Source organism: Globicephala melas, chromosome X, assembly GCF_963455315.2.
Source record: "Globicephala melas chromosome X, mGloMel1.2, whole genome shotgun sequence".
In the NCBI taxonomy this organism is placed as follows: domain Eukaryota; kingdom Metazoa; phylum Chordata; class Mammalia; order Artiodactyla; family Delphinidae; genus Globicephala; species Globicephala melas.
In genome coordinates, this window is record NC_083335.1 from 43,172,454 (window position 1) to 43,195,515 (window position 23,062).

A 23,062-nucleotide genomic window follows, 5' to 3' on the forward strand; every position below is an offset into this window, starting at 1 on the left:
CCCAAAAGAAGCTTAGCTCTTAATATGTCAATCAGATCAAAACTAAGATGGAATATCTGAAGCCTAGATAGTGCTTCCTGCTCTCTTTCCTTTCTTCCCTCTTCCTTCCCTCCCTCCCTTTTCCACTGAGCCCATTGCTACTCGTTTGCATTGTTAAGTTACAGATAACGGATGGATGTTCTTTCTCCTGACTCTTTGCAGGCCTTAAAATGCTTTTAAGAATTATTTCCAGGATAATTCTTTCCTTTGGTAATTCCCAGGCATATTTGACTTGAGAAGTAGTCTCTTGATGGGTATTTAAATTAGTTTTGCCAGGAAGAGTCAGCATCTGCGGTGGGTATTTGGACAACAGATTAATTTCATAAAACAGACGCTTCTGCTTATCGTGTTGTTAACTTATGAGTACAGGCCCCATTAACTATTGTTAGAATTAAAAACTCCAAGGTACATGGCAAATGTATTTTCGACTGGACATCAGAGCATAATAGATCTCTTTAAGATCTGTATATAGTGTGCAGGAAACCACTCAGAGGCCAAGATGACGTTTGACTTCAATGTTTCTCAAGTGTTCATTTACTTTATTGCCTTCAGCAAAGCTACATAGTTTTCTTTGCAGGTTTCCTTAGTGTTTCTACTAAACAGAATATACTAGTTATTTCCACTTTTAGGAGTTGTATTAGTGGCACAGTATCTGGTGTGTTGACCAAGATTCTTTGTTCTGTTGCCATCACTTTTTTGGGTACCTTTTTCATTCAGTTAAATTAAACTGTTATTGAGTACCTGCTTTCTGCTGGGCCCTTTGCTAGGTTCTGTGGACATGGGAGGGAACAAAACAGATATAATCTTTGCTCATTTAGAGTTTACAAGCTGGCATTGAATATAGATATTAAACAAGTAACTACAAGTATGATGAGTGCTATATAGGAGGTGGTATGGGACCTACCTTAATCTAAGGAATCAGGCAAGGATTCCCTGAGGAAGTTACATTTAAGTTGAGACTTTAGGGATAATGTATCAGATATGAATAGTGTTAAACTGCTGGTAATAAACATCCCCTTCCCTCACTAAGGGAAATAAATCACTGAATGAAATAAGAGAGAAGCTTAGTTTTCCTCTTATTTAAAAAAAGTTCATGTCTAGTGAGGTAGGTTTACAATATCTTCAGTATCCCAAAGTCCTTATATTTTTTTACTCTGCTATTCATAGGCACATGGCTTCCATTCTCAGAGTTGCCTCATGGTAGTAAGATGGATGCTGTGGCTCCATCTATTATGTCTCCATTCCAGACAGGACAAAGCAGGGAGAAATAAGGACAAAGGTCCCCCAGTTAAGTCAGCTCACCTCTTTTAAGGAGATTTCTTGACATCCTACCTCCATAACATTGACCCACTCTTAGTTACATGGCCACTCCTATCTGTAAAGACTAGAAAATGTAGTTTTTTAGCTGGCACATTGCCAGTCCTAACAGAAGTGGGGTTCTGTTTCTAAATGATTCACTTTGTTATAAAGCAGAAACTAATACACCATTGTAAAGCAATTATATTCCAATGAAGATGTTAAAAAATAGATATGGATGTTTGGTAGGCAGTTTGTTTTTTCTGCTTCAGATGAGTAGGAGTTAGCTAAGTCAAGAGGGGACACTTCTCGACAGTTATGTTTTATTGATTAGGTGCATGTGATCAATTTTAACAGCATTTAACCTCTTCATAATCTTTGCCACAATCCCTTCTATTTTATCTTACAAAAAATGGCCCCACTTTGGTCTTAGATTATTTTGTTTATGGGATGACGCAGGGTAAGCTAAGTGGATATATATGAGTACAATCCAGGAAGCTTTTCTGATTTACACATCACTTGCATCTAAGTTATGTTACTGCTGCTACTTAGATGTAGCTAACTACTTGAGCTCTCAGGAACTGGAACTCATTTTAACTTTCCCTTTCTGCCTCATTGATTGCAGATCACTTCTGAGGAGGTAACACATTGCTCTTGTAATTCTTACCTTGAACTATTTTAGTGTTGGAGTTTTGTCTCTGATCATTGGGATCTTTGAGTTAATACACCAAACTCTGAATCATGGTAAAGAACTGCCAGCATTATTGAACACATCCATTGTGGCTGAACATCTATACAAACCCAACAGAGCCTCTCAACCCTTCTATTATACCAAGACTTTGAAAGTTTTAGCAAAGCCTGAGATGGTGTTTTCATCATTTTCTTTTTTTACTTTGGTTGGGACCTTGGGTAGGCTCTTTCTAGTGTGTGGAAACATATTGTTTGCCCACATCTGAAGAGACAGCAGTTTCACGTCCTGAGGAGGGTAGTAATTGCTGCAAAAAGTTTTGCTATTATCTGCACAAAGTAACATATTCTGTTCTTTTTCTATTTGAATTACTTCCTTATCCATCATGACTTAGGCGTTGCAGCCTCTTATGCCTCCCATGTTCTCATAAGACTGATGCATTAAGATTTATTTAATTTTTCTTTTGGCCAGAGGTTTTGGGAGTCTCTTACAAAAGTCCCTAATGACAGATTGTGACCAAAAATATATTTATTACTACCTAGATTGAAGAAGCTTTATTTTTTCTCTATATTTTATTTATTTTTTTGTCTAAAATAATCCGATCTGTTTTGAACTAAGGAGTTCCATGGCCTCAAGATTTGTGTCCTCTTCCAAACTCATGCACTCTCTTCATTTATTTATTTATTTATTTATTTGCAAATCCTAGGAACAAGTTCAGAAGCAGGGAAAACCAATTTGCAAATTCATCTTTCACCCGTAATCATGTGTGTATTTGAATTAAAGACACCTGCTTTTATTCATCTGTACATGTTAGTGTGTTTAAATTTCCACAACTTTGTGTGGATTTTAGTCTTAACATTTTGCTTTGCCTAGTCTCAGGGTAATGCTTTCAGAGAAAGATGTAGCAAGGTACAGAGTCACAGATAGGCTCATAAGAGGAATCTTAGCCGGGAATTAGTGAATTGTTAGCTTACCTCTATTTCAGCTGGAGCCAGAATCTTGACAGTTAATTTGTGACAGTACAAAATGATTCCTGTCTAGTCGCATAGCTCCATCCCCAGCCACAGAACTACATGATGGCAGGCACATAATCTCTAACAGTTCTAGGCAATTCCACAAGTCGTCTCTACTTTTTTACATCTGGTTTGTCATCATTGCTATTCTTAAGGGACTTTGTGTTGTGACTTTCTAACATTTGTTTTTTTTTAACATCTTTATTGGAGTATAATTGCTTTACAGTGTTGTGTTAGTTTCTGCTGTATAACAAAGTGAATCAGCTTTATGTACACATATATCCCCATATACCCTCCCCCTTGAACCTCCCTCCCACCCTCCCTATCCCACCCCTCTAGGTGGTCACAAAGCACCGAGCTGATCTCCCTGTGCTATGCAGCTGCTTCCCACTAGCTATCTATTTTACATTTGGTAGTGTATATATGTCGATGCCACTCTCTCACTTCGGCCCAGCTTACCCTTCCCCCTCCCCGTATCCTCAAGTCCATTCTCTACATCTGCATCTTTATTCCCGTCCTGCCCCTAGGTTCTTCAGAATCATTTTTTGTTTTTAGATTCATATATATGTGTCAGCATACGGTATTTGTTTTTCTCTTTCTGACTTACTTCACTCTGTATGACAGACTCTAGGTCCATCCACCTCACTACGAATAACTCAATTTTGTTTCTTTTTATGGCTGAGTAATATTCCATTGTATATATGTGCCACATCTTCTTTATCCATTCATCTGATGTGGACACTTAGGTTGTTTCCATCTCCTGGTTATTGTAAATAGAGCAGCACTGAACATTGGGGTACATGACTCTTTTTGAATTATAGTATTCTCAGGGTATATGCCCAGTCATGGGATTGCTGGATAGTATGCTAGTTCTATTTTTAGATTTTTAAGGAACATCCACACTGTTCTCCATAGTGGCTGTATCAATTTATATTCCCACCAACAGTGCAAGAGGGTTCCCTTTTCTCCACACCATCTCCAGCATTTATTGTTTGTACATTTTTTGATGATGGCCATTCTGACTTGTGTAAGGTGATACCTCATTGTAGTTTTGATTTGCATTTCTCTAATGATTAATGATGTTGAGCATCCTTTCATGTGTTTGTTGGCAATCTATCTTCTTTGGAGAAATGTCGATTTAGGTCTTCTGCCCATTTTTGGATTGGGTTGTTTGTTTTTCTGATATTGAGCTGCATGAGCTGCTTGTATATTTTGGAGATTAATCCTTTGTCAGTTGCTTCGTTGGCAAATATTTTCTCCCATTCTGAGGGTTGTCTTTTGGTCTTGTTTATGGTTTCCTTTGTTGTACAAAAGTTTTGAAGTTTCATTAGGTCCCATTTGTTTATATTTGTTTTTATTTCCCTTTCTCTAGGAGGTGGGTCAAGAAGTATCTTGCTGTGATTTATGTCATAGAGTGTTCTGCCTATGTTTTCCTCTAAGAGATTTATAGTGTCTGGCCTTATATTTAGGACTTTAATCCATTTTGAGTTTATTTTTGTATATGGTGTTAGGGAGTGTTCTAATTTCATTCTTTTACATGTAGCTGTCCAGTTTTCCCAGCACCACTTATTGAAGAGGCTGTCTTTGCTCCATTGTATATTCTTGTCTCCTTTATCAAAAATAAGGTGACCATATGTGTGTGGGTTTACCTCTGGGCTTTCTATGCTATTCCATTGATCAATATTTCTGTTTTTTGTGCCAGTACCATACTGCCTTGATTACTGTAGCTTTGCAGTATAGTCTGAAGTCAGGGAGCCTGATTCCTCCAGCTCCGTTTTTTATTCTCAAGATTGCTTTGGCTATTCAGGTCTTTTGTGTTCCATACAATTGTGAAATGTTTTGTTCTACTTCTGTGAAAAATGCCGTTGGTAGTTCGGTAGCAATTGCATTGAATCTATAGATTGCTTTGGGTAGTATAGTCATTTTCACAATGTAGATTCTTCCAATCCAAGAACATGGTATATCTCTCCATCTGTTTGCATCATCTTTAATTTCTTTCATCAGTGTCTTTTTTTAACATCTTTATTAGAGTATAATTGCTTTACAATGGTGTGTTAGTTTCTGCTTTATAGCAAAGTGAATCAGTTATACATATACATATATCCCGATATCTCTTCCCTCTTGTGTCTCCCTCCCTCCCACCCTCCCTATCTCACCTCTCTAGGTGGTCACAAAGCACCAAGCTGATCTCCCTGTGCTATGCGGCTGCTTCCCACTAGCTATCTATTTATGTTTGGTAGTGTATATATGTCCATGCCACTCTCTCACTTTGTCCCAGCTTACCCTTCCCCCTCCCAATATCCTCAAGACCATTCTCTAGTAGCTCTGCATCTTTACTCCTGTCCTGCACCTAGGTTCTTCCTGACCTTTTTTTTCTTTTTTTTTTTTTAGATTCCATATATATGTGTTAGCATATGATATTTTCTTTTCTCTTTCTGACTTACTTCACTCTGTATGACAGACTCTAGGTCCATCCACCTCACTACAAATAACTCAATTTCATTTCCTTTTATGGCTGAGTAATATTCCATTGTATATATGTGCCCCATCTTCTTTATCCATTCATCTGTTGATGGACACTTAGGTTGCTTCCATGACCTGGCTATTGTAAATAGAGCTGCAATGAACATTGTGGTACATGACTCTTTTTGAATTATGGTTTTCTCAGGGTATATGTCCAGTAGTGGGTTTGCTGGGTCGTATGGTAGTTCTATTTTTAGTTTTTTTTAAGGAAACTCCATACTGTTCTCTATAGTGGCTATATCAGTTTACATTCCTACCAACAGTGCAAGAGAGTTCACTTTTCTCCACATCCTTTCCAGCATTTATTGTTTGTAGACTTTTTGATGATGGCCATTCTAAGTGCTGTGAGATGGTATCTCATTGTAGTTTTGATTTGCATTTCTCTAATGATTAATGATGTTGAGCACTCTTTCATGTGTTTGTTGGCAATCTGTGTATCTTCTTTGGAGAAATGTCTATTTAGGTCTTCTGCCCATGTTTGGATTGGGATTTTTGTTTTTTTGATATTTAGCTGCATGAGCTGCTTGTCAGTTTTAGATATTAATCCTTTGTCAGTTGCTTCATTTGCAAATATTTTCTCCCATTCTGAGGGTTGTCTTTTGGTCTTGTTTATGGTTTCCTTTGCTGTGCAAAAGCTTTTAGGTTTCATTAGGTCCCATTTGTTTATTTTTGTTTTTATTTCCATTTCTCTAGGAGGTGGATCAAAAAGGATCTTGCTGTGATTTATGTCATAGAGTGTTCTGCCTATGTTTTCCTCTAAGAGTTAGACAGTGTCTGGCCTTAAATTCAGGTCTTTAATCCATTTTGAGTTTCTCTTTGTGTGTTGTTTTAGGAAGTGTTCTAATTTCATTCTTTTACATTTAGTTGTCCAGTTTTCCCAGAAACACTTATTGAAGAGGCTGTCTTTTATCCATTGTATATTCCTGCCTCCTTTATCAAAGATAAGGTGACCATATGTGTATGGGTTTATCTCTGGGCTTTCTATCCTGTTCCATTGATCTATATTTCTGTTTCTGTGCCAGTATCATACTGTCTTGATTACTGTAGCTTTGAAGCATAGTCTGAAATCAGGGAGACTGATACCTCCAGCTCCGTTTTTCTTTCTCAAGATTTCTTTGGATATTCAGGGTCTTTTTTGTTTCCATACAAATTGTGAGATTTTTTGCTCTAGTTCTGTGAAAAGTGCCAGTGGTAGTTTGATAGGGATTGCTCTGAATCTGTAGATTGCTTTGGGTAGTAGAGTCATTTTCACATTGTTGATTCTTCCAATCCAATAACATGGTATATCTCTCCATCTATTTGTATCATCTTTAATTTCTTTCATCAGTGTCTCATAATTTTCTGCATACAGGTCTTTTGTCACCTTAGGTAGGTTTTTTTTCTTGCAGTGGTAAATAGGAGTGTTTTCTTAACTTCACTTTCAGAGTTCTCAACATTAGTGTATAGGAATGCAAGAGATTTCTGTGCATTAATTTTGTATCCTGCTACTTTATGAAATTCATTGATTAGCTCTAGTAGTTTTCTGGTAGCATCTTTAGGATTCTATGTATAGTATCATGTCATCTGCAACCAGTGACAGCTTTACTTCTTTTCTGATTTGGGTTCCTTTTCGTTCTTTTTCTTCTCTGATTCCTGTGGCTAAAACTTCCAAAACAGTGTTGAATAATAGTGGTAAGAGTGGGCAAACTTGTCTTATTTCTGATCTTCGTGGCAATGGTTTCAGTTTTTCACCATTGAGGACGATTTTGGCTGTGGGTTTGTCATATATGGCCTTTATTATGTTGAAGAAAGTTCCCTCTATGCCTACTTTCTGGTGTTTTTTTTTTTTTATCATAAATGGGTGTTGAATTTTGTCGAAAGCTCTCTGTGCATTTTTGAGATGACCATGTGGTTTCTCCTTCAATTTGTTGATATGGTGTATCACATTGATTGATTTTCATATATTGAAGAATCATTGCATTCCTGGGATACACCCCACTTGATCATGGTGTATGATCCTTGTCATGTGTTGTTGGATTTCCTTTGCTAGTATTTTGTTGAGGATTTTTGCTTCTATGTTCATACGTGATATTGGCCTGTACTTTTCTTTCTTTGTGACATCTTTTTCTGGTTTTAGTATCAGGGTGATGTTGGTCTCATAGAATGAGTTTGGGAGTGTTCCTCCCTCTGCTATATTTTGGAGGAGTTTGAGAAGGATAGGTGTTAGGTTTTCTCTAAATGTTTTGTAGAATTTTCCTGTGAAGCCATCTGGTCCTGGGCTTTTGTTTGTTTGAAGGTTTTTAATCACAGTTTCAAATTTAGTGCTTGTGATTGTTCTGTTTATATTTTCTATTTCTTACTGGTTCAGACTCATAAGTTTGTGATCTTCTAAGAATGTGTCCATTTCTTCCAGGTTGTCCATTTTATTGGCATAGAGTTGCTTGTAGTAATCTCTCATGATCCTTTGTATTTCTGCAGTGTTAGTTGTTACTTCTTTTTCATTTCTAATTCTACTGATTTGAGTCTTCTCCCTTTTTTTCGTGATGAGTCTGGCTAATGGCTTATCAATTTTGTTTATCTTCTCAAAGGATCAGCTTTTATCTTTACTGAACTTTGCTATCATTTCCTTCATTTCTTTTTCATTTATTTCTGATCTGATCTTTATGATTTCTTTCCTTCTGCTAACTTTGGGGGTTTTTTTGTTCTTCTTTCTCTAATTGCTTTAGGTGTAATGTTAGGTTGTTTATTTGTGATGTTTCTTGTTTCTTGAGGTAGGATTGTATTGTTATAAACTTCCCTCTTAGAACTGCTTTTGCTGCATCCCATGAGTTTTGGATTGTCATGTTTTCATTGTCATTTATTTCTACGTATTTTATGATTTCCTCTTTGACTTCTTTAGTGATCTCTTGGTTATTAAGTAGTGAATTGTTTAGCCTCCATGTGTTTGTATTTCTTACAGATTTTTTCCTGTAATTGATATCTAGTCTCATAGCGTTGTGTTCGGAAAAGATACTTGATACAATTTCAATTTTCTTAAATTTACCAAGGCTTGATTTGTGACCCAAGATATGAACTATCCTGGAGAGTGTTCCATTAACACTTGAGAATAAAGTGTATTCTGTTGTTTTTGAATGGAGTGTCCTATAAATATCAATAAAGTCCATCTTGTTTAATGTGTCATTTAAAGCTTGTATTTCGTTTTTTATTTTCATTTTGGATGATCTGTCCATTGGTGAATGTGGGGTGTTATAGTCCCCTACTGTGATTGTGTTACTGTCGATTTCCCGTTTTATGGCTGTTAGCATTTGCCTTATGTATTGAGGTGCTCCCTTGTTGGGTGCATAAATACTTACAATTCGTATATTTTCTTCTTGGATTGATCCCTTGATCATTATGTATTGTCCTTCTTTGTTTCTTGTAATAGTCTTTATTTTAAAGTCTATTTTTTCTGATATGAGAATTGCTACTCCTGCTTGCTTTTGATTTCCATTTGCATGGAATATCTTTTTCCATCCCCTCACTTTCAGTCTGTATGTGTCCCTAGGTCTGAAGTGGTTCTCTTGTAGATAGCATATATATGGGTCTTGTTTTTGTATCAAATGTTGGTGTGTTTAATATTGTCCCAGAGGTCTCTGAAACTGTCCTCAATTCTTTTCATTCTTTTTTCTTTATTCTGCTCTGTGGTAGTTATTTCCACTATTTTATCTTCCAGGTCTCTTATCTGTTCTTCTGGCTCAGTTATTCTGCTATTGATTCTTTCTAGAGAATTTTAAATTTCATTTATTTTGTTGTTCATCATTCTTTGCTTGCTCTTTCATTCTTCTAGGTCCTTGTTAAATGTTTCTTGTATTTTATCCATTGTATTTCCAAGATTTTGAATCATCTGTACTATCATTCCTCTGAATTCTTTTTCAGGTAAACTGCCTATTTCCTCTTCATTTCCTTGGTCTGTTGGGTTTTTAGCTTGCTCCATCATCTGCTGTGAATTTCTCTGTCTTCTCTTTTTGCTTAACTTACTGTGTTTGTGGTTTCCTTTTCACAGGCTTCAGGTTCATAGTTCCTGTTGTTTTTGCTGTCTGCCCACAGTGGGTAAGCTTGGTTCATTGGGCTGTGTAGGCTTCCTGACAGAGGGAACTGGTGCCTGTGTTCTGGTGGATGAGGCTGGATCTTGTCTTTCTGGTGGGCAGGACCATGTCTGGTGTTACGTTTTGGGGTGTCTGTGACCTTATGATTTTAGGCAGCCTCTTTGCTTATGGGTGGGGTTGTGTTCCTGTCTTGCTAGTTTTTTGGCATAGTGTGTGCAGCACTGTAGCTTGCTGGTCGTTGATTGGAGCTGGGTCATAAAGTTGAGATGGAGATCTCTGGGAGAGCTTTCGCCATTTGATATTCCATGGGCCTGGGAGGTCTCTGGTGGAGCAATGTCTTGAGCTCGGCTCTTCCATCTTAGAGGCTCAGGCCTGACAGCCAGCTGGAGCAACAAGACCTTGTCAGCCACATGACTCAGAAGAAAAGGGAGAAAAAGGAAGAAAGAAAGAAAGATAGAAAGAAAGAGAGAGAGAGAAAGAAGGAAAGAAAGAAAATGCAATAAAGTTATTATAATAAAAAATTAAATTAAAAATTTTTAAAAAGTAATTAAAAACGAAAGAAAGAAAGAAGAGAGCAACCAAGCCAATAAACAATTCCACCCATGATAACAAGTGCTAAAAACTATACTAAAAAAAAATCCAAAACAAAACAAACCCAACCAACAAAATCTGGACAGAAATAACCCTAGGGCAAATGGTAAAAGCAAAGCTATACAGACAAATTCACACCAGGAAGCATACACATAAACACCCACAAAAAGAGGAAAAGGAAAACATACACACACACACACACACACACACACACACACATATATATCAAAAAAAAGGAAGAGAGCAACCAAATTAATAAACAAATCTACCAATGATAATAAGCTCTAAATACTAAACTAAGATAAACATAAAACCAGATACAAATTAGATGCAGAATGCAAAACCCTAGTTTACAGTTGTTCCCAAAGTCCACCACATCAATTTTGGGATGATTTGTTGTCTCTTCAGGTATTCCACAGATGCAGGGTACATCAAGTTGATTGTGGGGATTTAATCCACTGCTCCTGAGGCTGCTGGGAGAAATTTCCCTTTCTCTTCTTTGTTCGCACAGCTCCTGGGGTTCAGCTTTGGATTTGGCCCCACCTCTGCATGTAGGTCACCTGAGGGCGTCTGTTCTTTGCCCAGACAGGACGGGGTTAAAGGAACATCTGATTAGGGGGCTCTGGCTCACTGAGGCCGGGGGGGAGGGAGGGGTATGGAATGTGGGGCGTACCTGTGTTGGCAGAGGCCGGCATGACGTTGCACCAGCCTGAGGCGCGCCGTGTGTTCTCCCGAGGAAGTTGTCCCTGTATCACGGGACCCTGGCGGTGGCAGGCTGCACAGCCTCCTGGGAAGGGAGGTGTGGATAGTGGTCTGTGCTTGTACACAGGTTTCTTGGTGGTTGCAACAGCAGCCTTAGCACCTCATGCCCGTCTCTGGTGTCCGCACTGTTAGCTGCGGCTCTCGCCTGCCTCTGGAGCTCATTTAGGTGGTGCTCTGAATCCCCTCTCCTCGCACACCCTGAAACAATGGTCTCTTGCTTCTTAGTCAGGTCCAGACTTTTCCCCAGACTCCCTCCCGGCTAGCTGTGGTGCTCTAGCCTCCTTCAGGCTGTGTTCACACAGCCAACCCCGGTCGTCTCCCTGGGATCTGACCTCTGAAACCTGAGCCTCAGCTTGCAGCCCCCACCTTCCCCAGCGGGTGAACAGACAACCTGCTCAGGCTGATGAGTGCTGGTGGGCACGGATCCTCTGTGTGGGAATCTGCCCACCCCCCTGTCTCCCTCCCACTGGTGCAGGTCCCATCCCTATTCTATTGTCTCTGTTTTTCCTTTTTTTTTTTTTTTTTTCCTTTTTTGCAGTACGTGGGCCTCTCACTGTTGTGGCCTCTCCCGTTGCGGAGCACAGGCTCCGGACGCGCAGGCTCAGCGGCCATGGCTCACAGGCCCAGCCGCTCTGCGGCATGTGGGATCTTCCCAGACCGGGGCACGAACCTATGTACCCTGCATCGGCAGGCGGACTCCCAATCACTGCGCCACCAGGGAAGCCCTGTTTTTCCTTTTCTCTTTTGCCCTACCCAGGTACGTGGGGAGTTTCTTGCATTTTGGGAAGTCTGAGGTCTTCTGCCAGCATTTAGTAGGTGTTCTGTAAGAGTTGTTCCACATGTAGATATATTTTTGATGTATTTGTGTGGAGGAAGGTGATCTCCATGTCTTAGTCCTCCGCTTTCTTGAAGTTCCCCCCTCTCACTTTTAAAGCACACTTAGTTTCCTTACTAAACTGAAGTTTTGATTTTTAAAGGTAATTCATCTGCATTGCATTTATGAATGTAAGTTACCTTGGGCTGGGAAGACATTCTTTCTGTCCATCTATATTCTCCATATTTTCTTTCATATTTCATATGTCTATAAACACTAAAGCTAGGTTAGATTTTGTTTCAATAGTATGGACACAAATGTCACTGAGTGTTGTTTGATACTAAAATGATAAGCAGCAAGTCACTGCCCTTGTTAAGGGTTTAAGGAAATAAAGAGATCAGATCTAAACCAGGAGTGAGACATTGTGAGTAAATGAGTCTTTCAGATTGAAGTCTTCACTTGCATGGGGTAAGAGCAGTGTACCTAATATGTACACATAATTAACCAAAGAAAATTGTATATTATTCTAGCTTCCAAAGGGCTGAGGTGGGCTTAGTGAGATTGGTGTGTAGGCTTAGACCGATTGCGTTCCTGGGGGTGCTGAGTGAGTTTACCTTTTTCTCTTCCCAGAGAGTGATCTATTCACTTAGGCAGTGGGTAAGCTGAAAGCTGAAAGCAAGCACTATCTTTGCAGAGAAGCTTCTGAGATGATTGAGTTCCCTGCTCTGGTCTTTGTCAATTCATAAGATCTTAGAGGTATCTACCTCTGGGGTCTCTGCCCTCTGTGTATGCTGGGGATCCAGGTCTCCTTATGTTGTTCATTTGAAGCAGCCTACCATAGGGAAGGAGCACTGTATGTGGATTTGGGGTGGCACATGAATGGTGTTCTCTTAATGAATTGTGTTGAGAAAAGAAGTACCTCTTCAAATTTTAAGATAGCTACTTGAAACTAAAAACTTAAAAGAAACTTAAGAGAGCTTTATGTTGAGCCTATTGAGAAGATTCTACTAGATTGTCATTCATCACTGTTCTGCTCTGGGCATATGAGCAAGTGGCCTGTAATATCAGTCTGAAGGTCAGCTGGGATTTCCTCTTCATAGCTGGTCATATGGCTGTGGTTCCATGGCTCAAAGGTTAAGGCCTCTATGCCTCTGTGCCCTAAATTGTGGACAAAAAGGACAGGGATCCCACAGCCTTCCAGACATTTTTTTCTTTTCTTTTTTTTTCTGACTTCCAGGGAGCTCACTCAGTTATAGAAATGGAAGTTAGTTATTGAACTGTTCCCCCACTTGCACCTCCTTACTCCCCACCTCCAAACAAACACTCAAACTAATTCTTTAGAGCCATTACTTAGAGAGTTATGAGATAAGCCTCAGAGGAAATGTTGAGGAAGAAGCATCTTTTGGGGAAACTCTGAAGGTGTGAAACTCTGTCCTACTGGAGGGATACTGGGGTCATCCACTAGATTTGGATGAAATTGAATGTGGGTAGATCAGCTATAGACTCTTCCACTCATAATGTTTGGGTCTACACAAAGTGTTTCCCAAGTATATCCCAACATGTTTCCCATACTTTCATACTTTCTGCCTCCCAGGAACATATGTGTATTTTTTAAAAAAATATTTGTTGGAGTATAGTTGCTTTACAATGTTGTGTTAGTTTCTACTGTACAGCAAAGTGAATCAGCTATACATATACATATATCCCCTCTTTTTCGGATTTCCTTCCCATTTAGGTCACCACAGAGCATTGAGTAGAGTTCCCTGTGCTACACAGTAGGTTCTCATTAGGTTATCTATTTTATACATAGTATCAATAATGTTTACATGTCAGTCCCAATCTCCCAATTTGTCCCACCCCCCCTTTCCCCTTTAGTATCCATATATTTATTCTCTACGTCTGTGGCTCTATTTCTGCTTTGTAAATAAGATTGTCTATACCATTTTTTCAGATTCCACATATATGCATTAATATGCAATACTTGTTTTTCTCTTTCTGACTTACTTCACTCTCTAAGAACATATGTGTTTTGAATAATGATAAGTTATCAGATGGCAACACTGAGAGTTTTCAGGGAAGAGGCAGAGAAAGGGCTTTTGACAAACCCTCATTTTGCAGAGGTGGCCAGGCAACCCTGACATGGAACTGTGCTGGAGATTGCAGAAGCATTGTCCTGTGTATGGGGAAGGCACTTATCTTCTTGGTGATAATGCTCATTTGCTATTTGGTTGCACCTCTGCAAAATTCTGAAAGTTTCATTCTTCAGTACTGAAAGGGGGCTTAAAATGGCCATCTTAAAGATAAGTCGGCAAATTGTGTCCAGGTGCATTGAAGGAGGTCTTACCTTTGGTTGGCCTTTCCATACTTTAGACTAGGTTAAAGGCCATTTCCAGAGTTGTGTTGAAATCTAGACTCAGCCTGGATTAGGCCTTGATGTTTAGCTGCTTCTAACACTTTTTCTCCAAATGATGAAGTATACACCCAATTCAACCATTATTTCTTGAGCCCCCTCCCAAGTGCCCCTTTACCAAAATAACTTTTGATGATTGAGGCAGAGCAGTGCCTCTTTGCTCCGTCATTTACTCTTTAAAAAAATCAAGAAACAGACTAAAACACAGAAATACAATTGTATAAGGAAGGTGTGTTATATATAGACTAATATCAGGCAAGACCCTGAATTGCAGACTTCTTCCTGCAAAAAAAAAAAGCGGTCACAGCGCATATTTATAACTTTTTTTTAACATGTACTTTTTTGTCCTTGCGATCTCTTGTGGTCTCCCCACCTCCTCTGATCCTGCCCCAAAGATTTCTATAAATGTTAAGCTGCTAATATTTTGAAGCATTGTGCAATGTTATGAAAACCTTCATTAGGTCATCCTCATGCAAGAATGTAACAAATATAAATTGATCTGGAAAACTAGAGCTGTAAACCAGACATTAATAGTTTTCCAGTGGACAGGTAGACGTTAACCCTGGGTCCATGCTTTAGTGAAGCCCCTGTAGAAAGCCTTTCTGAGAGCCAAATTAAAACCTTAACTCTAAATGAACCGATATGAAAAGAGCAAAGCATGTCTTGCCAATAATTATGAATTCTATTTGCTGAGATCTTCTATGATAGGGTTAAGGTAATCCAAGAAAGAATTATTTTAAGAAATATGACCCTAATGAAACTGCAGATAAGAAAGATAAGGAGGGATGGCTAGTTGGGTATAATTAAATGATGTTCAATCTATGAGTGATGTGTGCATAAGGCCAATTGAACCTTCTGGGTCACATGTAAGGAAGAGATCTCAATATATTCCTTCTGATGGGAAATGAAATTATGTAAATGGTTTAGTGAGGAGATTGGCTGGTGGGACTGGTGGTCAAAAAGAAGTGACATGATTGGGTTTTCAAAGAAAGCATGTTACTAATCTAAAATTAAGCGTTGCATATCATTAACAGGTAGGGTGGGAATGTGGTTGACAGTGCTACTGCTCAAAAGCATGGCCAAGACTTCTCAGATATACTGACTGTTGGATTCCCTGCTCTGCCTCCACTCCCTCTTCTGCTGGAACCAGTTTCAAACACAGTTGATTTTTAACAAGAGTTGTTGATAAAATTGCTGACTCTCAGCACCTCTACAGTCAGGATAAACTTCTTAAAAATATATTTTTTCATCACACTGTGTTTTCCTTTAGGTTTTTAGTTTTGTCAGCAGTGGGAACAGCAACAAAAATAAAAATAAAAAAGAAGGGGAGAGTATTGAGGGGGAGATCTGCAGCTTTTTAAAAATCCAATTCTTCACACTTGTTCCAAAAGGCAATAAAGGACTATCTAAAAGTATCATTTCCCAAAAGGGCCTGTGGGTACCTAAGAAACCAGATCACTGGGGACTAACAATGATTCCTGGGAAAAGCTGATGAAATTGACATTTTATTTTCTCCAAACAGATCAGAATGAAGGATTTCATTGCAGGGAAGAATGCCGGATTCTTGGCCACTCTGACAGGTGCTGGATGCCCCGGAACCCCATGCCCACCCGCTCCAAGTCCCCTGAGCATGTGAGGAACATCATTGCACTGTCCATTGAAGCTACTGCTGCCGATGTTGAAGCTTATGATGACTGCGGCCCCACCAAGCGGACTTTTGCAACCTTTGGAAAGGATGTCAGCGACCACCCAGCTGAGGAGAAGCCCACCCTGAAAGGCAGGAGGACTGTTGATGTGACCATCTGCAGCCCCAAAGTCAACGGCGCTATCCGGGAGGCAGGCAATGGCTGTGAGGCTATTAGCCCTGTCACCTCCCCTCTGCACCTCAAGAGCCCTCTGCCTACTAAGCCTTCTGTGTCTTACACCGTTGCCCTGGCGCCCCCGGCCCGCGATCTAGAGCAGTATGTCAACAATGGCCCTTCTCGTCCCTCTGAAGCTGAACCCCGTGGAGCTGATGGCGAGAAAGTCGTGCATGAGGTCAGCCCTATTCTGAAGGAAGGTCGAGACAAAGAGTCTCCTGGCGTGAAGCGTCTGAAGGATATCATTCTCTAAATCAGTCTTGGGGAAGAAGAGAGAGAAACCATGCTGGCTAGCAAAGAAGCAGGAGCTGATCGTTTTAATTGCTCACCAATGGTTGGTTCTTGAGTGGCTGTATTTCAGAGCTTTCCCTAAATGTATTGTTTATAAGTGACTATCATTCTGTGACAATCCCTCTCGTTTCAACAGGCAGCAGGGGTGTTCCGTTGGAGCAAATTAGCTTTGGCTTGAGTTGTTCATGGGGCCTTGATGTTGGGGAAGCAGAGACAAATTCAGTTGTGAAAAGTATTATGTATTAAGTGTTTGGATTTATATATTTTTGTATGTCAAAATTATAATAAAAATTACCATTGTTTGTGGAGGATTACATTTTAAAAAAGCAAAAAAAAAAAAAGCTCTGGACACCTTTAATAGGCTCGCCACTGTTTTGTAGTGTAGACAAGTTAATGGTCATTTATTGTGTACTATTCATTGATTCAGTGATGTGAAATCAAGCCCCCAAATGGTTGTTTCTGAAGCTCGAGTACTTTCCAATGCCACTACTTTGCTGTGGACATCCCTGCTTTAAGAACCCTTTTGCTAGCTGTGCTATTGTCATATTTGATATTGCAAATTGCTACGTGTGTGGTGATGGCAAAAGGCTTTTAGAAGTTGGTGTTTTTTTCTTAAAAAACTAAAATAAAACTACAGATAAAAACAAAGTGCAAACCACTGAGACAACAAGTGAATGAGTAACACCACACATATAGATTGAGTACTTGGAGGATACTCACTCACAGAGTCTACCCACGGAGTGGTTGCTCACCACGTTGCAGGGTATTTTTCCTGACTTTCAGTCTTCTGCCCAGATCCATGATAGATCATTGCAGAAAGACATTCTTGGATATTCTGCTATCTAATTTGCAGCTGTCAGAAATACTGTGCTGAAAATTTTATGAGATCAATTTTTCTGATTTTCAGGCCCTGAACAGGAAAGCTGCTCCTGAAGTTATCAGTTTCCAGGCTTAGAAATTCCTTATCTCCAATCATCTAAAACTCAAAAAGACTGAATCTATTTTGAGTTCTAAATAAGCATCTTTTCAGACACACACTTCCTGATTCAGTGTTTCCCCGTCATGATTAGAATTAGACTGCAAAGCATGTCATGGGCTGGAATTGAGAACTCCATGTTGCTCTGTATCGTAGGATTATAAATAGGGATAGAGTAAGCAGTACAAAGTGTACATTTAGGAAAAGACAGGTAACAGGTAACAGCATCATTAATTCAATTACTGTGCCTTCTAAATGGAGACACTTGGACACTTGAACTCGTCTTTTTATGACTAACACTTTTTTTTAAATTAAAAATGTGAACAGGAAACTATCAAAAATGCATTACATTTAGCTAACTCTTTGCTGTAGGCTAGGAATACATCTTTTTTATTAACAAGTTTGTTACACACATTCTTTTTTTGTTTGTTTAACATTCCTCGAACTCCCGTTTATTTACTGTCTATTAATATTCACTAGCCAACATAGTATTCTTGCAGCCTAAGAGTTCATTATTTAAAAATAGACAAATATGTCACCTTTGCTCTGCCTTGGTCTTAAAAGAGTTGTTTCTAGAGAAACAAGTTTTGTGGTTATGTTCTCATTTGTTTCATTTTTTGAAATTCAAGAGTATCTAGCAAAAAAAGGCTTAGAGGTTAGAGCACTAAGAATGCAAAAGAGGATTTATTTTCTTAAATTTAGGTAGATAAGTCTGATCTTTTAAATGTTTTAGTTATTTTTTGCCTGAGTTCCTGGCTTTATACATTACTAGGAATATTTTCTTTTGCAGGAGGGATGGTTTTGGGGAGGGTGGGTAAGGCAGTGGGGATGGGGTTACGTAGGGGAGAATATTTCTGAAAAAGAAGTTATAATGAAGCTACAAATTCATCCTTATTTCTTATTCAGTGATGAATACTACCTCATGCAAAATATTGGTGTGGCTGCAAATTTCCCTCTGAAACTGACACAATTAGAAATCAATTACCATAGCATCTTCATTTTGGATCATTTTATTCTCTTGCTTTTTTCCCCTTTGATTCATTTCATTTTAGTAGTAGATTTTGAATTAGGTATTTATTTCTGTTTGCAAGTGAATAGACTATTTGATTAACACATTAAAAATTAATTTTTTTCCATTTAAGTTATGATGGCTGCCTGTAGAATTTAGACTGTTCCTCACCTGATCCATCCTGATATCATGTTGTTGGCTACCACCTCAAGGTCGCTTTCAAGTCAGATTTGACAGTTTTTGTATAGGTGTATTTCTTATTATGCTCAGTCAGAATGAGGGAGCTGAAAAGATTGTGGCAAGTGGGAACATTCAATGTTATGTGGCTATTGAGCCAGAGGGGCCACTGGCTGCCATGTCTTTACACTAACCATTTTAAACCAGCCAAGTTTAAAATGTTAGTGTAGGGGTGACATTGATTCTGCTTTTCTCTTGTGTTTATTTTCCTCCAATTTTTTTCCCAGAATTCAGTTTTAAGCGATAGACCAATCCTTTTTCCTTCTCAAAATACTTGTTCACAATGGGCAGTCAGACATTTTTTTTGGCTTCCAAACCCTTTATTGAGCATGTTCAGAGAATTCCCTTCATTAAGAAAATATCTTTTTTTTTTCTCCTCTACAGTTGTTTGATGTATACATCCTCCCAGAAGCACAAGTGCATCCTAGGAGGGCTTTGTAAGCTGGTTTTATAGGCAGGCTGTGGCTGCAAATAGGAATTTTGTGCAAGGATCCTAAATTTCTCTTTTGGCTCATGTTTTTCTCCCCTTCTTTTGAGCATGTCTGATGAAAAGCCACAAAGGCCAGAGGGCCAAATATTCTCTTCTTTTCCTCTCTAAACATGTTACACATTTAAATATGAGGTAGCAATTTCAGTTCCTAAATCGTAGGGAGTTCTATTCCATTTATTCTGATGCCCCTTTTGGGGAGGAGTTGGTGTTGAGACGTGACTTGCTTTACTAATAACTGTTCTGGGCACGTCCCTGAGCAGATGAACATCTTCATGCAATATAAAGGTTTTAGTTTGCATTGATTGATTGCTTCTCCCCAAATATGGGAATACACTACATACAAGGAATAGGAAGAAGGGAGCCATGCTGTGTGGAGTCTCTTTTTTCTTTTCCCTATACTGACTAATCTATGAACCTGTTCAGAAGGAAACTTACCATCCCTTTGATTCTCTTAAAGCCAGCAGAATAAATTATGGCCCACCTTATTGCCCAAATAGGTAATGGGCCAAGGGACCCCGCAGTTCCTGATTTTCAAAGTGTAGTCCCTGGACCAGCAGCACCAACATCACTTGGGAACTTGTTAGAAATGGTAACTCTCCATCCTCATGCAGACCAACTGAAGCAGAACCTCTGGAGGTGGGACCTAGCAATCCATATGGATCAGATGCCCACTAAAGGTTGAGGACTAGTTAAAGCACGGGTTGATGGGCCCCACACTTAGAGTTTCTGGTTCAGTAGGTCTGGAATGGGGCCTGAGTCTTTGCTGATTTCAAAATTCCCAGGTGATGCTGATGCAGCTGGTCCAGGGACCACACTTTGAGTATCACTGCTCCAGTGTGAACCTGCCTAATAGAGCTAATTGCACCTAAGGTGCCCATTTAAACTGATTAGTCGGTGACCCTCTCACCACTAATCAAAAATATTAAAGGAATACAACTTAGAACTCTGAAAATTGGAACCACCCAGAGTGTCATCCCAATAGTGTTACTTCAGCATACAACTGATTGTCTGAAGGGAATTCAGCTGAACTTTTCGTATAGCTCTATCGTATTAACAAGCAAAACAAAAGCAGTTCACTTGAAGCAGCAAGGATAAAGGGCAGTTCTGGGAGAGGCAAGGGTGTAGCGATAGCTTGACTGTGCATTCAGGGTGGGAAAAGGATTATTATTGTACATAATAGAAGTTCTGGCTGGGATTCCAATTCACTTTATGGGGATCATTTTGATGTTGAATGTTCCCCAAAGCATCCTGACAAGTATGGTCCACTTGGCTCTTTACCCAGGGTAATAAGAACCTGCCTTTGAAAAACTGGCATAAATGAGCTTAAGAAGTCCATTGTATACAGTCCTAGTGTTTGCCTTCTTGGTAAAATTACATTTAGGGATGTCATTTCATGAGTCAAATTGTATCTGCTGACACTGAAGTGTATTGAGATGTTGTTCTTTAGTTTAAGTATGTAACAAAGTAATATTCAAAGGGGATGTGTGGGGGTGGGGCTGGGACTGGGTGGCTTTATATTGATATGAAATATTCCAGAGCAAAACACATTGTCCTAATGAAGTTATTGCAGCTCTCTTTGTTTTCTTGTGAGGCTGGAATTGGCCTGTGGGTCACATGTTGTGCAAAGTGAATTAATTTCCAATAGAACTCATATTGCTTTTGTAAAACAAAGAAAATCAACCACCTTGTCTGAAATATATATCGTAAGGCGCTCTTGGTAAAGAACAACCCACAAAAACTTGATCTTGATTGGAAAGCACTGTAGGTCATTAGGGAAAACTGATGATGCTGATTGTTGCTCCAGCTGTGTTGGCAATTAAAGATGACCTTGTTACTAACTGAAAGTTGCTGTCAACCTTAGCAAACAAACCAGCTAACACCATTACAGCACTGGTTAAGTAGATTTTTACTGGCACTGGCTGGCGTTCATCTGAGGAAGGCTAGGATACAGACTTTAATGACCAAGAGCCAGACTAGCTCGAGCTAGAAATTCAGCAACAAATACCTCCTGTGCTATTTGAATGCTAAGGTATTAGTTGCAAAAGGCTTACGCCTTCGCTCCTCTAGTGAGGGGAATGAGCCTGATGACACTATTACTGTTTACGTGTCAAACCAGGGTGGAAATTTAGAGGGATGCAAGTACAGTATGTCTCATTAAGCAGTCTCTGTTGCTGACTATATGAAGATGAAATTGTTGTATATGCTGATCTGTATGTTATGTACATTTTCACAGTGATTGAATCATTGTAAAAAGAAAAAAGACAAAAAAGAATCACCACTCTATTTTATGAAGATGATAAAGCAGCTTTATTAAATTATTACAGTTATGTTTTAGACAGTGTTATCTGCCACATTGTTTCCTTTTATCTGGTGGTTCTCTGTTTTCCCCTTAATGTGTTTTCTCTGCTTCAAAAATTTAATGCATTTTAGTATTAAAGGCTATTATGGAAAAATGATTGTTTGGTGAAATCTGTCTCGGAGGGTGTTGGTTGGCTAGGGTGTGAGGGTGACTATAAGGCCCAGGAGGGAACCAGCCCTTGGTGGGCTCACTGATGTTCAGACCCAAAGGATTTCTTTTGCCTTTTTCATTTCACATGATCACCAATTCTCCAACTAAGAGGAGATTCTTCCTTCAGCCAGGCTCCAGTCATTTCCTTAGTACCTCTCTCCTTCCCACCCAGTCAATACCCTTTTCTGAGGAGGGAGACCCATTCATATCCAGAGTGGTAAACAACTTTCCTGGGTGGTACTTTACACAAGAGCACTAAAACTCTTCTTTAAAATAAACCATTTCAGGCCAACTCCACAGTGGGTCTTCTCTGAAGAATTAATTTTAAAAAAGGTGAGAAATAGTAGAGGCTGACAGCAGGGGGGAAAAAAGAGTTTAAAACAAAGATGACCTGGCTGCCCCTTTGATGCCTTCAGGTTTGAAAGAAGCAACAGGAGAGACTTTGACTTTGCACATAACAAGGCTGCAGTGAAAGCCCTGACAAGCTTTCTTTATCCAAACTATTATTCTCTGAGATTTAGCACTTGCGCTGTAAGTATTCATTCTGGCTGCAACTGGCAGGAAAAAAAAATCAGAGTAGAGGAAAAAAAGGGAGCATGGCAGACCATTTCCAAATACTGCCTTTAGTGGTTAAAGGCTAAGCTGCTTCAGCATGACCTACTCTCTCTGGACAATTAAAAAAAAAATGATCTCAAGGAAATCCACTGCTTCCCCGGATCTCCATCTTCCTGTTATCGCTACCAACATGTATTAAATTGAGATTGCATCTTATTTCCCAGAATTAGCCCTAAAGCTGCAATAGCCAGCTATTTGGTGCTGCAGTTTAGCAGGTGTTACATCAGAAAGCAAACATGGACATGGGGGGACACGCAAGTCACACACACTGGTATAGGTGCAGATGTTCACACAGACTCACAGATGTTCATAAACGTGTATTGGAGGGAGGCTGGTCTGTCACTTGCTTGGAGGACATTATGTCTTAGAAGGCCATTATGAGTGCTTCTGGGTTAGTCCACACTAAGAGGGCAAAGAAAAGTTTTTTGACTCTCTTTCGTCTACCTTTTGTTTTTTGGTCCCCAAAGAAATGGAAACTCCTCCTTTAAAATTAGATCCTTCAAAGAATGAGCAATAAATAAATAAGTAAATAAATTCTCATGTAATGAAGGGCATTCACATATGCAACATAGGTATATCCAAGGTCATGGACCGCTACTATGTACCTCTACCTAACATGGGAGAGTGACCAGATTAGAGGCGTAACCTCAAAACTATTCAAATTTATAAAGCACAATAAAACAAATCATTAAAATAATCCCCTCTTCATTTTGGTTAACAGAGTGCTTTTGACTTACCTCAAATGTGTCACTGGTTTGCTGTGTTGGGAGTCAAGAAACCATGTTGGGAATTGATGCCTAAGAGGGTGTTTTCTGATAGGAGGTGACAGCTGCTCCAGGAACAAAGATAGCACTAACCATTTTTACTATTTTGGTT

General features: G+C 39.4%; 1 protein-coding gene across 3 annotated transcripts in view; it reads left to right on the forward strand.

The window, feature by feature from the left end:
• The window catches only part of PCDH19 (protocadherin 19), a 113,297-nt gene extending 91,791 nt beyond the window's left edge, over positions 1 to 21,506 (forward strand). For all 3 annotated transcript variants that reach the window (XM_030840545.2, XM_060292604.1, XM_060292605.1), the window contains one exon: positions 15,723 to 21,506. In XM_030840545.2, the coding sequence (XP_030696405.1) occupies positions 15,723 to 16,312 (590 nt within the window). In that variant the 3' untranslated portion in view covers positions 16,313 to 21,506. The remainder of the gene's footprint in view (positions 1 to 15,722) is intronic.
• Positions 21,507 to 23,062: the final 1,556 nt, after the last annotated feature.